This window comes from Branchiostoma belcheri, unplaced genomic scaffold (assembly GCF_001625305.1).
Source record: "Branchiostoma belcheri isolate BF01 breed outbred unplaced genomic scaffold, Haploidv18h27 scaffold17, whole genome shotgun sequence".
Classification (NCBI taxonomy): domain Eukaryota; kingdom Metazoa; phylum Chordata; class Leptocardii; order Amphioxiformes; family Branchiostomatidae; genus Branchiostoma; species Branchiostoma belcheri.
The window spans coordinates 1,911,995-1,929,513 of record NW_017803157.1 but is presented as its reverse complement, the minus strand read 5'-3'; the positions used below and the strand labels follow the sequence as shown (position 1 = coordinate 1,929,513).

The following is a 17,519-nucleotide window of genomic DNA, read 5'->3' as shown; positions in this document are numbered from 1 at the left end:
ATTTGGGTGGTGAATCAGACCAGCCAAGCTGACTAAAAATTCTGCTACAAGTCATTAAAACATTCAATTTGTCACACTCTGTGACTTTAGGGCAAGCAACAATAACAGACTACTAAATCACTGGTTATCTGTAAAAAGCACTAAATTTTCAGCATGCGATTTCCTGATGATATCATTGTGTTTGAGAAATAACTCCACATTAAGGTATATATGCTGTGACAGCTCTCTTGGGAGCACACAGACACAAAGGGGCTTTTGAATAATAAATACTTCCCATTCATAGACATGAAAGGGTTTGCATGTTAAATCTGTTCGTCTTTATAACTGAAAAGGATTCTGACCTTCAAATACTGTTGGATTGCAAGAGAAAGATGTAATCCTGATCAAGCTTAGTGTGGTGCAACGAAGCATGCTGAAGTCAACCTTTAATTCTCACTGCGACTGCCAGAAATGTTTGTCTGAAGTTTAGCGACGGTTACTCGTTATGTGTCTCTGAAGTCCCTTCATGTAACTGCTTAAAGAAAGGGCTGGATTCCATCTGTGGAAAAGCAAGGGAGGTAAGTAATTATTCTTCACACATACCATAACACTACCACGTAGGAGGATACCAGTGATTGAAAACGATATAACTGTTATTGAGGATATTTTGTGTTTGAGGCAATGTTACAAAAATTTAGGTGGTAGTAGGCTCCAGATAAATTTGTGTACACTAAAATAACCAGAAACCTTTATTATATAATTCTGCATTTTCTGTTACAGTAACTACTTTAGGTAACGTTACATTATCTAATATATGTCTAATGCATCACAATAGAGAGTTTATGTTTCCCAGATTTTTCTAGCATTTTACAACATCTCCCTTCACCTGACTCAGATACTGCGTGTACAAGAAATGGTGGCCTGAGTTGATGAAGATGTTTTTGAAAGTCATCCTAACTCTGGCAGTGCAACTGGCTCAGTTTATTCCAGGTAAGAATGCAAGTATAATTGATGTTAAGTCTTATTTTAAAATTTCCTTTTAATCATTATAATTATGATTTAGTAAATTGTTAGTCATCATAGGTTGCGTTAGCTGTACCTGGTACAAAAATGTGGTCATAAAACATTCATGTCCGTGCTGTCAGGGCTGTGGTGTGATTCATTCTTTGCAAATGGCAACAGTTCACATAGCTAAGGCCACACCAATTTAATTTCTTGGTTAACGGACTCACACGCTTCATTTTTTTCTGATTTGCAAATAAAAATAAAAATTCAGAATCAACTGCAAAATGCTCATATTTTGCCCTGAACAGTTGAAAACAGTCCTTTTCTTCCTAGTTGTTACAGTTATTCCATCTTTCAATGCAGTGGTATCATTAAAAGTTAAAAATTCATTGTTTAAATTTTGAACCAGCCTGGTGTGTTGACTTCATGGCTCCTATCGTACCATTGTGGGCCATAATAGGATGCCTAGGCCTGTTTTTATTTTTATTTTATTTTTGCCCGCCCGCTCCATTATTTTTCTAGAAAAATCCGTTAACCAAGAAATGAAATTGGTGTGGCCTAAGGCCATGCATGAAGACTATGTCTTGGGCTAATACTAGTAGATTATTTTTTCAAATTCATTGCATGGAAAGAAAAAACAATGAACATTACATTAAACAAAAGAACAGGTCTGTTCTGTATGTAACATTATGTCTGTATGTATGAATGTATGTATGTATGTATGTATGTAATACTATGTATGTATGTATGGATGGATGGATGGATGGCTATTGTTCAGCACCAAGGACAGATCTGTGTGTGTGTGTGTGTGTGTGTGTGTGTGTGTGTGTGTGTGTGTGTGTGTATGTCTGTGTGTATGGATGGATGGATGGATTGATGGATGGATGGATAATAGTGTTCAACACCAAGGACAGGCCTGTATGTTTCTAGGTCTGTATGTATGTACATTTTGTATGCATGGATAGTGTTCAGCAAGGACAGATCTGTTATGTACAAATGTATGTATGTATGTATATATGGATGGAGGGATGGATGGATGGATGGATAGTGTTCAGCACCAAGGACAGGTCTTTTATGTATGTCTGTCTGTATGTATGTATGTATGTATGTATGTATGTGTATGTATGTATGTACAATGTATGTATTGATTGATAGTGTTCAGCACCAAGGACAGATCTGTTATATGTGTAACATGGGTTAATGGATGGATGGAAGGATGGATGGATGGATGGATGGATGGATGGATGGATGGATGGATGGATGGATGGATGGATGGATGGATGGATGGATGGATGGATGGATGGATGGATGGATGGATGGATGGATGGGCGGATGGATAGTGTTCAATGAAGGACAGGCTTGTTCTTTATGTTTGAAGGTATAGAATAGCGTTCAGCACCAAGGACAGATCCGTTATGTATGTACAAATGTACCGCTATGTAGTATGTATGTATGTATGTATGTATGTATGTATGTATGTATGGATGGATGGATGGATGGATGGATGGATGGCATTTAGCACCAAGGACAGGTCTATTCTGTATGTATTTTGATATTTATGGTTGCTGCTAGTACAGAATCCAATTCATTGCTTTGTCATTTTTTTCAGTAAGAGGAACGGCCTCTCCACAATTTACCAACTTTGATGAGTTTGATGGGCTTGCACTGGCAGAGGACACATCCATTGGTTGAGTATTAATTTTAATTACATGTACATAATATATTTCCTTAGTTGGCACTTAGCTTGTCATCAAGCAAATTGTTAATGAGTTGATAATGTTTCCCCCTAGTACAAAAATGCACAATCAATATAATTCTTTAGACATAATCAGTGATGCTTTCTGAGGTTAGCTGTATCTTTTCAGACTTAAATACTTACACATATTTTATAATAATTTTTACTTTAATAATTCTTGTTGGTATCATCATAATACTGCTACGGTTCATTATTGCAGTTGTAACCATGTCATCTACTTTGATGCTGTAGTTACAAGTATTCTATAACACACTCTAATAAAATATATGTTTAAGTTGCTGAATGTAAAACATTATATTCCTCTCTCCGATTGTACTCCTAGGAACAACAGTCTTCACCTTGGAGGCCACAGACCCAGATCAGGACAATGTTTACTTCAGTATCGAGTCAGAGTTTCTGGGTGTGGATCAGGTCACAGGAAGGGTCATCCTGATCAAAGAGTTAGACAGGGAGGTAAGGATCATTTAACCCTCTCTTAATCCATTTACAGTCTGTGTAATCTATGCTTATCTCCTCTGAGTAGCAACTACAAACTCAGTATTATAATTTTTGGTTGGGTTTGATTGTTGGTTTGTGTATATGCTTGTCCAGCAGAGATGGTTAAAGGGAGAGGGGGTGGATATTTAGTTACTTGATTGACAAGGACCCAGCATATGCTTGGTGGGAGTAATTGGGCAGTAAGTGGATGAATTCAGGAAGTGGTTGACTGTATGTAATAATATACAATCCCCTCAACAGTTCCAATACGTGCCTGAAAAGTTAACCCAAACCACTTCCCTGTGGTCTACAATCTCTTATTTCTTGACTTTTAAGGTGTGGGTTAGCCAGGTTTGAATATCAAAACAATGTATGTAGAAGCAATCATAATGTTACTCCCAAACACTACAAATTCTTACTCCCATACAGAAAGAGGACAGCTTTGAAGTCAGAGTTACTGCGACTGACAACTCTCCTGATCTCAACTTTGTAAGTTCATCTTTTAATCTGTGTTCTACAATTTCAAAGACTTTAAAGACAAACTGGAATATAAAATCATGATCTTTAATGTCAATGGTATTAATAATAATCACATATCATCCTCATGGTACTTCCGATAATTTTCAGGTCTCCTACACAGCAACCATCAGGGTATCGGATGTCAATGATAACGACCCAAAGTTCCTGTCTACTCCCTATATTGTCACACTGGATGAGGTACGAAATGTACTTTTCTTTAGAGCAAATGAACTACACTTGTTTTATTTTGATTGTTGACATTCAGTAAGCATGATTAGAGTTAGATGTTCAAGGATTAGTTGTAACAAATCGTTCAGTGCAATGTAGCCAGCTGCATTCCTGCGAAGCCAAAAGGCAATTATACTAGCTGTACAGATACAGATACAGATTAAATTCTTTATCATATTCTTATATCAAGAACAAAATATGTGGATATGTTTAATTTGCTGAATAGATGTACTGAATGGGAAAGCAACTTTCAATCAATAAAAATTTTAAATGATATGCATATTAGTTACAATCTCATGTTTTTATTTGCTGTAGGATTACAGGGTTGGCTTTCCTGTCTTCCTTGGGATTGAGGTGGAAGATCCGGATTCAGGGCCTGGTGGGGCGTATCAATTTTCTTGTGGAGGGGTGAGCATTTACTTACTCAGTAGATATTTAACAGTTAGAAACAACACGGCTTTTACATCCAAATGCAGAAGTTCATGGGTACTGTCTTAACTTCCTAAATATCTGGAAAAAAGAATATATAAAAATCATTAACATTAAATTCACAAGTGACTTTGAATGTATGATACAGGAAACAATTCTGACTTGGTTATCTCAAAACAATAAAATATAGAGTAGTTACAGAATCTCACATTTCAATCTTACATTTCTATCTATAATGAAAAATAAGGCTTACATTTGACCATTGTTATTGCCTGTGTTTTTCAGGGATGTGATTGGTTTAATATTGACCCAATCTCAGGACTGATCCTGCTCAGTAAACCACTAGACTACGAGTTCCTGCCTGCCTATTGGATGCTCATCAACTGTACTGTAAGTTTGAATTGATAAACTGAATCAGATAATAATTATTAATTATTGGCTAATATTGCTGATATTGTTGGATTGATCTGTGTATGGTCACTCCAACATGAGGTCTCACAGTAAAGATGATAAAAGAACTTAATAATACAGACTTTCTGAATACTTCAAACAACACTGTATGCAAGTTAAATCAAAGTGCCTATCAACAAGAATTGGGCCAGTTCTTCTCAAGTTGAAATGACCCAAAGCCTATTGTAAGTAAATAATTATGTATCAGGACCTGGTGCAGTTTTAGATGAGAATATCAGAGAATAACTCAAATGTAAGTAGTATAAGGGTGGCAGAAGTCTCAGGCCTTGGATCATGCAATATGGAGGAAGAGTTGGGAGCAAGAGGCCAGCTCCTAGAGGGCCTACATTTGTAGAAGCTGCAAGGATTGTTTCTAAACAAATGAAACAACAATGACATTGGTGTTTTCCCACTGAATGCTACAGGATGGGGGAGGGCGGACCAGCTCAACCATCCTGTTGGTACATGTCAGAGACACAGAGGATGAACCGCCTGTGTTTGAGGTTGGGACATACGAAGTCACCCTTCAAGAAAATGTGCCTGTGGTAAGAAGCTTTCTGTATGTTTGCAGGTATGTATTTTGTTTGGACAGTGTTCAGCACCAAGGACAGATCTGAATGGTTGTAGGCATGGATGGATGCATGGATAGTATTCAGCACCAAGGACAGATCTGTTCTGTATGTATGTATGTAGGTGTGTATATATGGATGTATGGATAGTGTTCAGCACCAAGGACAGATCTGAATGGTTGTAGGCATGGATGGGTGCATGGATAGTATTCAGCACCAAGGACAGATCTTTTCTGTATGTATGTATGTAGGTGTGTATATATATGGATGTATGGATAGTGTTCAGCACCAAGGACAGATCTGAAAAGTTGTATGCATGGATTGATGCATGGATAGTATTCAGCACCAAGGACAGATCTTTTCTGTATGTATGTATGTAGGTGTGTATATATATGGATGTATGGATAGTGTTCAGCACCAAGGACAGATCTGTTCTGTATGTATGTATGTAGGTGTGTATATATGGATGTATGGATAGTGTTCAGCACCAAGGACAGATCTGTTCTGTATGTATGCATGTATATTGTATGTATGGTAAAGTAGGTACATTTTTGTATAAATTGATAGTTTTCAGCACCAAGTACAGGTCTGTTCTGTATGTGCAGATGTATGTATGTTTGTAGGTCTGTATGTATGGATAGTGTTCAGCACCAAGGACAGGTCTGTTCTGTAAGTATGTATGTATGGATAGTGTCCAGCACCAAGGACAGGTCTGTTCTGTATGTATGTATGTATGGATGGATGGATAGTGTTCAGCACCAAGGACAGGTCTGTGTGTATGTATGGATAGCTAGAGTTCAGCACCAAGGACAGGTCTGTTATGTATGCATGTTTGTAGGTGTGTGTATATATAGATGTATGGATAGTGTTCAGCACCAAGGACAGTTCTGAATGGTTGTATGCATGGATGGATAGTGTTCAGCACCAAGGACAGGTCTGTTATGTATGTATGTTTGTAGGTGCGTGTACATGAATGGCTAATGTTAGAAGTGTAAACTGCTTCTGTATGTTGTTTTCAGGGTTTTTCAGTCGTGACAACAGCTGCTGTTGACGGAGACAGGGGAGTCGGCAATCCCATTGGCTACTCAATAAGTGGTGGAAGTAAGTACCAACAAGAGACTTCATTCCTCCATCAAAAGTTTGGAGGTTTTGTGAAATAAATGAATTATCTGTTGGTGTGAATGTCTCTGCCTACCTCACTATGGATTTTCCCACTGCCATCTGGGCCAATACTTACTCCTGGCTCCGAGTCAGCTTCTTGGACCTAACTTCCTGTGTCTCAGACCTTTTGTGGTTAAGTAATTTCCTCCATCCTTGTGCTGTCACCCAAAACAATACCACCTTTTTTAACGGAGGTAAATAAAATATGAATATAACTTTTATTGGTTAACGATATTATACATCCTTCAGTGACACTGCTGACTATTGTTTTCCCACAGATGATGGGAATTTTTTCCTGATCAGTGCTACAACAGGAGAGATCACTGTTGCCCGTCCACTGGACAGGGATGCCTTCCTGGATAAGTTTGGCATATGGCAGCTGACCATTACTGTGAGCCTGTTTTAAACCTACAATTTCATATATATAGCTTATGGCACTTAATCAAAAATACCCTATGCATGCAGTATATTAAAGCCTCAAAATTCAGCATGCAAAAAGTAATAGACAAACAAACTCTTTAGCCTGCTTCCTTCTCACACTGAATTCTAAAGTCTTGCCATTAACCTACCAGACTGTATATTGATATTGATTTTTCTGTTGCTATAATATTTATTGATCACTGCATGTATAACGCCTTATACTTGTCAATGAATGTATTTTAGGCTCCCGTGACCTGTGCTCACCTTTTAACCCTTGGGTCATGTGACTGCCCTCGTCAGTAGCTGAAGAAAGATGGCGGATGCCATCTGAATTTTACGCTTTACAAAAGTTTAGTTTAATCCTTCCTTGTACTATGTATTTCAGGCTACCGAGGACAAGAATGGCGTGGCAGGCCAGGCCACGTCCACCATTGTTACCATTACTATTGAAGACGTCAATGACGAGGAGCCCACTTTTGACCGCCACTCCTACGTAGGGAGCTTCCCTGAAAACTACCCAGAGGGCGTCCCTCTCCCCAATCTCAACATCTTTGTGGCAGACCTGGATGAGGTAAACTTTCACTTACTTTCACTGCTAATTACTACTAGATATTGTCATCGGTTCTGAAAATATACAAATTGTCAATGATGAATTCGAATGTCCTTTAAACTAGTCTAGGAGTTCTGATTCATGGATGGTTTTCTGCAATGATTCTGCAATGCCTATCATGTAGATTTGAGACGAAACATTTCTAACAAACTATTGCTACAGCACAAGTTACTTCTCAAACCTATGATGTACTGCGTGCTAATTGTGGAGAAAATATCTTAGGCGTATCGTGATATATGATGTGCCTAGGGCTTTAAAGGGGCATTATGTAACATTTTTGCACCAAAATTGTGGTGCCACCACAAATTACCAGTAAACAAACATGACTGGCAGCTGTGTTACCAGCTTTTAAGGCATCAGATTTTGTCACCTACTCTTCCTAAATGGCACTTATTTGCAATGGAGCAGGGTTGATTCAACTTATTTTGTAATTCTGAAATGACTAGAAAATGTTCCATCACCGTGTTATGTTACATAATGCAGCTTTTCTCTGTTGTCCATAAGGGTGATAACAGTAAACTTCAGGTCTACTTGGATGATGACTGGGGAGCGTTTAGCATCACACCCACTGAGCTTGAGGGGTCAGCAGACATCCAGGTCTACATCACCAACTCCTCACTACTGGACTACGAGACCATGGATAACTTCACACTCAGGGTAAGGCAGTAACATCATGGTATCTAATCTAATTGTGGTTGGGGTATAGTACATGAAGTTGGGGCAGGCTGTCTTCAGGGGTCTAATGGTTTCCCCCTACCTAGTACAACAGGCCGCCTGATAGGAGGTAAAGTGTGGGCCAAAGGTACATATATCTGGTAAATGATGTCAGCCCCTGTCGCGGTTGAATGAAGGGTGATGGGCCCTGATGTAAAGACAAATTGTAGTGGAGTCCAGTAGAGTTTATAATGCCTATGAGTATTGAGTATTGTTTACCTGGATGTCTAAACTTCATCAATGTTTGAGAAAATCTCAAATCATTTTAGCCAATGGAAAGTTGAGTAAATCTTCCAGTGGTCATGGCAGAGAAGCCAAGTATTGTACCAAGTATTGTACTGTAGCCAAGTATTAGTGTAATTGGCTGTGCAAAGATCTAGAGCAAATCTCATTGATAAGCGAATATGCCCTAGAGTAGTACTTAGCCAAACTAATTAAGGAGTCAAAAACCATTCCAGATTGTGGCAGTGGAAACAGCCACCAATGAACAGTTCTCAGACACGGCGTTTGTGAACATTCTGCTGGAGGACCAGAATGACAACGCACCGATCTTCAACCACGAGCTGTACACAGGGGAGGTCAGCGAGGCAGCTGTTCCTGACACCTATGTTACTGCTGTGCTGGTCAGTATAAGCTTACAGAATCTGATAATAGGTGACAAATATATGATAAATACATTTTATTTGCGATCATGGTGGATGAAGAATGGTAAATTCACAATCATGTGCATGTAAAATATGATACTTATTTTACCGCTGACAGAAATTCTGGTTGATCTACAGCTGTCGCTTTCATATGATGCATGCAGTAGTAGGCATCCTTCCATCTCAAAAGATAATGATAGTCCCCTACATGTAGGTCTGGCATTGTTGCTGTATATAGTGTCTAGGTTGGCTTATCAGCCCTGGCGCACAGAAAAGTTAAGATCTGTATTGAGAGCTAAACTCTATGGTCTAATGTACAATCATTGTAATACATATTTCCAGGCAATGGACTATGACACAGTGCCTGACTACAGGACAATCCGGTATTCTCTACATGGAGCTGGATCAGAAAGGTTGGAACAGTGAACCTTTATGTTGTTTAAAGCATAGATGTCATTGAAGTACAATTTTACAATCGTTGTATAGCATCATACTGTTTGATATAATGTTAAATTTGATATTGAATATTGATATCAGATCTTATAGCTGAAACTATGGCAGAGGTGAGCAGTGCTATTATAAGGACCTGTCAATTACCATTTTTTTACCACAATAAAATTTTTAATCTACTTGATTTTAATCGTCAATGTCGTACTTTTTAATGTGTATCTCTTTCAAGTTTTTTAATATGTAATCACTTGTGCAATTCAGCCAACAATGCATATGGCTGCCAATCAATGTGAATAAACAGTATCAGTATCAGTAGTATCAGTTACCAAAGGGCTGTAGATTTAAAAGTAGACCATGATTATCTTCCTTCCATTTTCCAGATTTGCCATCGACCCAGTCTCTGGGATCATCACACTAGCAGGGTCGCTGGATTATGAGGACAATCCCAAATATTACCTGATCGCCCAGGCTGAGGATGGTCCAGGTCTGCTCACCACTGTCCCTGTAGAGATCACAGTTCTGGACTACAACGATGTCCAGCCAGTTTTTCTGATCCAAGAATATCAGGTCTACATAGAGGAGAACAGCCTGCACATGCCTGAGTGGATGTTTGTGCATGTGAGTACGACAAACCTCTTTTTCAAGTTTGTTGAATGCCCAGAGGCATTTGGATTTTCTTTTTAGTGTACTGTCTTTTATTTGAGATAAGTGATTTGAGTGAAGTTTCTCAGATTCCTGTACATGTCACAGTACATGACTCAAAATTCACATCATTCTGTAAAAGTAACATCAACACTTATAATCCTTTAAGGTACCATAAGATTTGAATTATATAGTTATTACTAAATTGTGTTACTTAGGCCTTCTCAGAATGTCTAATGAACACATTAATTTTATATCTGACATGTACAACATTGATGCTCAGCATCTAGACCTGTATACTGCAGATGTGAGTGCTCTTGGGGTACCAGGCTGCAGGATAAGGTTGTAAGCACTAATGAATTAGAGTTGTTGTTCCTTTTCTTAATTCATATATTTTATATTATTCCCAAATATATTATGTAACAGTATACAACAACTTAAACACTCTTGCTGTTTGTCCAGGCCACAGACTACGATGGATCAGAAATTAACAACAGAATAGAGAGTTACACTCTGTCCAACGCCACCAACTTTGCCAACCACTTCAACATCGGGGAGACTACAGGACTCCTGTCAATCACGGAAGCCATAGATTTTGAAGATGTTGTGAGGACCAATGGGAAGCCAGAGATACGACTGGAGGTGGTTGCAAAGGATAGTGGGACACCACCGCTCAGTACCTTGGCTAATGTCACTGTGTTCATCATGGTATGTTTTTGGGACACCTGGAATATTGTTGCTCAATTTCCTGATACAATTGTATACAGTAATGCTATACACAGTTGAAAAGATTTGAAATTCTAAAGTACCTATAAATTACTTGCTTCAAGCTACAAGACTGTATTACATTACTACTGTTGGTAACAGTTTTCAAATTACATTGTTTATCTTTGCAAATAACTTATAAGGTAAAAGGCCATTAGTGTAGACAGCTTCAAACAATTTCTTCCTGAGATCAAAAGTCTGCTTAATTTTCAATGGTCTACAGCCATTCAAAATATAGCTAATGGTGCAAGGTGTCAGATTTCTTACCAATACTCACGGTTGTTATTTCTGATGCAGGATGCGAATGACAACGAACCCATATTTGAGGAAGATGAATACAGGGTGGAGATTGTAGAAGTGGTTGAGACAGGTGAGAAATTGGAGTCCTTTGTTCACATTCATCTCCAATTGTCTTTGCATTAACTTGTCTGATGGAATTTATGCCCTTTAGCCTCTTAGGCTAATCTGTCAAAATGTGTGCCAAAAACACACTACAGATTTGGTGCACCATCATCTGCACATTTGCCACCGAGAGCCGTAAAAGAATAAACTTTAATGTAGCTATCTGTTCTACAGCAATGTCAATTAGGCTATGTTGCAGCCTAGTTGTGCTACAGAATTACATGTTTTGATGTTTGAACCCCTCCAGGTGCCACCATAGTCCAGGTACGTGCCACGGATGCTGACTCTGGGCCCAACCAGGCGCTGGTTTACTCCCTGGTCGGTGAACACAGCCAGCTGTTCAACATTGAACCCAGGACAGGACTGGTCACTGTGGCTGCAGGTACATGTAGGCTATTGAAACTGCTTACTGGTGATAGTAATGATGTATACCTAGATGTGTTTGTAAAATGCTGTGTGATGCATCTTGTGCATAGGCATATTTAGTTCAGTTCATCCTTATACGAGGTATAAGATGCCGCCACAAAATATTGCAACCTTCTTGAATCCCAACTGACACCAGGACTGCCATGCAGACAAAAATAGCCACACTAGATGCTGCACACGGCCACAACACCAGACCTAGAGTGCTACCATCATCTTTCGAGACAGAACTACATGTACTACTACTTACCATAATTCATAACTATTACCTAATACAAACATGTGATGCTACATGTGTACATGCAATGTTATTGACCAGAGTTGGCTACGTTGTATGTCCATGTGTTATGGAGGTTTTGGGGCAAATTCTATTCTTACCTACAATGTAAGTTGGATCAAGCTGATGTTGAGTACTGTCTCTAACAGGCAGCCAGTTTGACCAGGACTTGGTGGATGAGTACCGGCTGCTCGTGATCGCCACAGACTTCGGAGCACCGGCCAGGTCTGGTACAGCTAACCTCGTCATCAGGATATTGGAGGGGAACAACAAAGCGCCAAAGTTCCTTCAACCTTTCATCAGGTACTGTATGGGAAATGTCTGTCTTTTATGTCATTATTTTATTTTGATGTGTCAAGTTGGTGGGAGCACTTGGACTGTAACCTGTCGTGGGTAGCTTGACACATCCTTTTTCTGTCCCCTTTCCTCTGTCTATGTCTCTGAATCAGTAAAATTGAAAAGTTAAAAAAAAAGAAAGAAAATAGTTAGGAAACCTCTTGTCTATCTTGTCTAGTTTTCCTTCCTTTTTGATTTTGTTATACCCCAATTAAAAATGGGTACTGTATGGGAGTTACGGCACGGTGACTCTTGACATAGGTGACATACGATTTTGATACCATGATGATGGTTCTGTTTTAGAATTTGTTATGTTTACCTTGATAGGATATTGTTTTTGCTCTGTTTATTCTTCATCTTCTTCTTCCCCAAACAAATAAGGCCAATGACCTGAACCAGATTTCTGTCACTATGGTAACTTGTGTTGGGTTACATCATGTTGCAATTTTATAGAAGGAGAGATTTAGACTCCTGTATGACCATACATGTAGATGAATGTGTTTGAGTAAGAATTAACAGAGCAGACCATGTGCAAAGGTAAACATTAGGCATTTGCTTTGCAAATATTACCTTTCTAATTTTCTTGCTTATTCTTCCCCCAGTGCTGCCGTACCAGAAGATACCCTGGTGGGTTGGCAGGTGGCACAGTTAAACGCCAGCGACGCAGACAACACGTCTGACATCCAGTACCTTCCTATCAGGCCGTACTTTGTTAGGGCCTGGAATGGAGCAATTCTTAACAACTCAGTCTTCAGTGATACAAACGAGACATTTGAGGTAGGTTGTAGCTACATGTACTTGCCATGTACTGTAATTCACTTAAGCAAAAGTTTGGGGTTTGAGAAAAATTGAGGTGTTCACAGAACTATATGTTTGCAGTGGTGGCAGGTGCAGAAATAAGAAAGTCAGCAAATCTATCTGATAACAGTAACTGGTAAAAGTTTGGAGCTCAAATTTTTAATGTCTGAAAATAGCAGGCCATCATAATTTCTGTTCATTCTCATTAGCTGGAATATGTTACAACATACAACATATTCCCCTGCGTGTTACACAGTACAGTATCAAGATCAAGACATGTACATACCTGGATGGTATCTCCACGAGTTTTGTCATGAAAAAAAAAATGTGAATGTCAATCGGTTCTCTAAGTGGTGCTGAATGTTCTGCTGTTGTTAGGATTGGTTTGAAGTGGACTCTACCACTGGTGTGGTGACAGTGGGGAGGGCCCTGGACAGGGAAACGGCAGCCATGTTTGAGCTCACTGTTCTAGCCGTGGACACTGAGGCTGAAACCACTGGACAAACTGCAACAGGTAAACAGTTATGTCTTTAAAATCCATAAAGATTATGTACCAATATCTTGACATTTGCTTCTTGGTCTTGCTTAAAAAAATAGAAGTAGAACATTGTAAAATGTAACAGATCAGAGTAGCTGACACCAAATCTTCCCTCACTATCTTAATTATCCATAATAAACAATGAGAATGCTGAAAGTATAGTGATTTCTGCAGCCTTGGTAAGTGTATAGTAAAGTTCTTTCATTCACATGTTTAACACGAGTTGGCATTTCTGATCATTCTGTCTTCTTCATCAGGGTTAATATGACTGGTTTACTGTACAATGAAGTTTCAATTTTACATAGTTCACTGTACACTGTGCACTATTTACTGATGCCTTGCTAAGTGCTCACCTATATCTTTCAACTACAGCTCTGGTTGCCATTTTCATTGAGGACCGGAATGACAACCCCCCAGTGTTCAGACCCCCCCATACCGCCCTCACCCCCTACTACCAACTGTCCATGCTGGAGGAGACAGGCCGGGGCATCTCTGTTCTCACTGTCAGTGCAGAAGACCCTGACTCGCCCTGGGCTGTCATCACTTACCAGTTAATCGGGGACAGTCAAGACTACTTTGCCATAGACAATGTAACAGGTAAGAAACAATCATGTAGAAGCAAGTAACAACGATGATCATTTTGTGGGCAGAATCATTAAAATATGCCATGGGATATTAAGTAAACTTAGGAAATTACATGTATGTCTTTAAAAATTCTGAGGTAAGCTGAAATGGTATAATCCTAGAATACGCTGTCTGATTAAAAACTTGAATTTCACAAAATCTGGCATCATGCATGAGCCAACAGCCAAGGACTGCATGAGCCAACCCTTCAACCCTGCACAGTTTGTAGCCTATATAGTCCTGATTAATGCACTTCCTGCAACCTTCTTGGTTGTTCCAATACATTCATGAAAACCTAAAATACATACTGTAACTATGATATCTGGAATTCTGAATTTTTGTGATTTCTTGTTTGAAACTTATTTTGCTTTGTTCCTCCCCCAGGTGTTGTTACTGTGGCCAGACCAGTGGACTATGAGATGGGGGTGAGGTGGGTGAACCTAACTGTGAACGCCACAGATGACGGGAACCCTCCACTATCAACCTCAACTCCTGTCAGTATCCAGATTGTGGACATCAATGACAACAGTCCTGTCTTCCGGGAGGATTTCTACAGAGGTGGGACTCTAAATCTACTGTTTCTCAGTTGAGATACCGGTAGCTGTAACAGGGTTCAAGCACTGCCAACTTACCAGTCCAACCAGAACCTTTTTTATCTATGTTTGATCTTGCTGTCAAACGCTGTCAAAGTTTAGCGCTGAGGAAAGAATCAACTTCACATTTAAATCTCTGTCTGTCCCTGATCATAGCAGTTTCCTTCAGAAGATTGTTCCAAAGTTCAACAGTTGATGGTAGAATAGTTCTCTCAAGATTGACAGTGTGGGAGACAGGGATCACCAGAGTAATTTTTTTTAGCCTTTAGCATTGGGTTCGTAAGATGGCAGCCCATGTTCAGTGCAGGTTTGAATCCCGAGAGTTAGTAAACTGTACTACTTGCCCATTTGTGTTTCATAGCCAGAGAGCTATAATTATAATGATGTAATGTTCCTGAGGCCCCACTATCTTAGGAGTTGTTTTGTATGAAAGAACATTATACAGAACAGGTTGCAATGGAAATTATTTGTAGCCTGGATACCATCCTGGTTAGTTTACGTCCACTCCCCAATCGCTACCTACCTAGCGACTGTGGGAGTGGACGTAAACTAACCAGGATGGTACGCAGGCTAAATTATTGGTTATCTTGTCTTGTTGGCTGCAGTATCTATCCCAGAAGACACCAGTGTTGGTGATGTCATCCTGAATGTGTCAGCGTCTGATGCAGATTCAGGAGAGAATGGAAACATCTTCTACAACGTGACAGGGGGAGGGGGCAGGTTCTCTGTTCATTCCACATCGGTGGGTGTTAAGAGATGCTAAGGACTCTACGCTTGAAAAAGTCTTTTACATTGTGCAGTAAGACTACAATGATAGTGATAATGGCTGATATTTGAAAACTCATGTCTGCTAAAAATCGAATACATAATTCAGGGATTCATTAGCATTTCTCGCTTTTGTACGATTTTGTGGGATTAAATAAATTGAAATTAAATCAAATGTTGAAGGTTCTTTAAAGACTAATCACATTGAGACCAGCTGAGTTATATTTGTTTGAAATGCACATCAATAGCATTGATGATTGATTGAGTGTAACAAGTTGTTTGATGTAATATAGCCAGCTGCCGCCGCACCGCGTGCCTGCGAAGCTGGTGTGTTATGCCGAAGGGCGGTTATACCGGCTATACAGATACAGAATGGTATATAGTATGTAAGTTTAGACATTATTTGTGTAATCAATGCAAAATTTCCAAATAGCATTCTGGCCACACCAATTTATTTTCTTGGTTAACGGATTTTTGTAGAAAAAAAATGGAGCGGGCGGGCGAAAAAAAAATAAAAATAAAAATTTGATACTACCTGCCATACAGCCATGTAGTGTGAAATCCAGACTGCTTTAGTTACGAAAATACTGGGAAAGAAACAAAAGACAAGAGAGGATGTACCGTATTGTGTTTTATTTGCTATCCACACCATTGGGTTGATAATCTTTTCGTACACGAGCAAAATGCAGAAAACAAGTTTTAGCATGTTACTTCCAAGTTCCACCATCATCATATGTACTCTAAAACATGACACGAATGTTAACTCTCACAAGCAATTTTAACTTTAAAGGGGACAAAATTTATTCAATTTTACATGTACTGTACCTAGATTCTGCCTTGATCCAAAGTTCCAGCTTTCTCAAACAATTTAAGCTTCCGCCACAAATTTTGTACGCCATGAGGCTCCCGCCATGCAGGAGAACAAAACAAATGACTGAGCCAACATGGTTCCAGAACATCGCATCTGATTGGTCAGAAAGTAAAACAATCCACGATTGGCTACTTTACGTCATGTGACTACGTGTGCAGGAGCGCCTCTAGCGACATTGGTATGAACTGCAGCAATTTCATTGGGGTCTCCCTGTTCAGGGTATTACCGGCCTGTGGGGTCTAAACTATGACGTTTTTTTATTTTTATTTTCATTCGGCAAAAAAAGCAAGCGGCGAATCCGTTAACCAAGGAAATAAATTGGTGTGGCCTCTGCCAAAGAATACAAATTCCACCAAAGAAGTTCATCAGTCACATATCTCTTGGTAGAATATGAGGTACGTGCTTTGTTACCTATTGAAAAGTTACCCATTTAACTGGTTGTTCCCACAGGGTGATATCATACTGGAACAGACAGTGGACAGAGAGAACCAGTCCCTGTACTTGTTTGAGGTGACGGCAACAGACACGCCCAACAATGGGATGCCTAGAACATCTGTTACTGTGGTGAGTGAATCTATCTTAAAGACATTGATTGACCCAATTAGTTTGTGGACTTAATAAAGCAGTACCATGTTAAATTTAGAAGGAAAGAACATCAATATGGATAGAAAATAATGTTACATGTATCCGAAAAAGGGGTGACTATTACTTAGAATAGCTACTACCTAATATACTGTATGTAGAAGGTACTTGACTGGGGACTATATGTCAATAGAATGAAACTTATCAGACTGACATGGCAATCTTATGTTAGTTGAGGAAGACTTCCAAGCAATATATTTGGTCAGAGATTAGGATTCCTGTCTGTAACACCTGTACCCAATGACATGTACAACAAGTTCAGGGAGTAAATGCATATTCAACTGTGTAGTCAAATATATATTTGAAGTCAATTTCAGGTTTTTCCTTCCACAAATCAAACACATTAATATCAAGCAACACAATCAGGTTTTACAAAACTTTCACAGCCATTAAAACCAAAACATTAGGCAATCCAGGCAGACCTGTAGTACA

The 17,519-nt window shown here is 39.3% G+C and overlaps 1 protein-coding gene across 1 annotated transcript in view; it reads left to right on the top strand.

Annotated features, from left to right (window-relative positions):
* The first annotated feature begins 914 nt into the window (after nt 1-914).
* Nucleotides 915-17,519, top strand: part of LOC109466589 (cadherin-23-like) — a 38,068-nt gene continuing 21,463 nt past the window's right edge. The window contains 21 exon segments of the mRNA XM_019764320.1: nt 915-969; nt 3,063-3,193; nt 3,845-3,934; nt 4,280-4,372; nt 4,679-4,783; nt 6,432-6,513; nt 6,852-6,964; nt 7,379-7,564; nt 8,108-8,260; nt 8,776-8,940; nt 9,304-9,374; nt 9,792-10,029; nt 10,516-10,761; nt 11,116-11,188; nt 11,468-11,602; nt 12,070-12,223; nt 12,859-13,033; nt 13,433-13,568; nt 13,965-14,189; nt 14,601-14,774; nt 15,415-15,551. Coding sequence (XP_019619879.1) covers nt 915-969; nt 3,063-3,193; nt 3,845-3,934; nt 4,280-4,372; nt 4,679-4,783; nt 6,432-6,513; nt 6,852-6,964; nt 7,379-7,564; nt 8,108-8,260; nt 8,776-8,940; nt 9,304-9,374; nt 9,792-10,029; nt 10,516-10,761; nt 11,116-11,188; nt 11,468-11,602; nt 12,070-12,223; nt 12,859-13,033; nt 13,433-13,568; nt 13,965-14,189; nt 14,601-14,774; nt 15,415-15,551 — 2,937 coding nt within the window.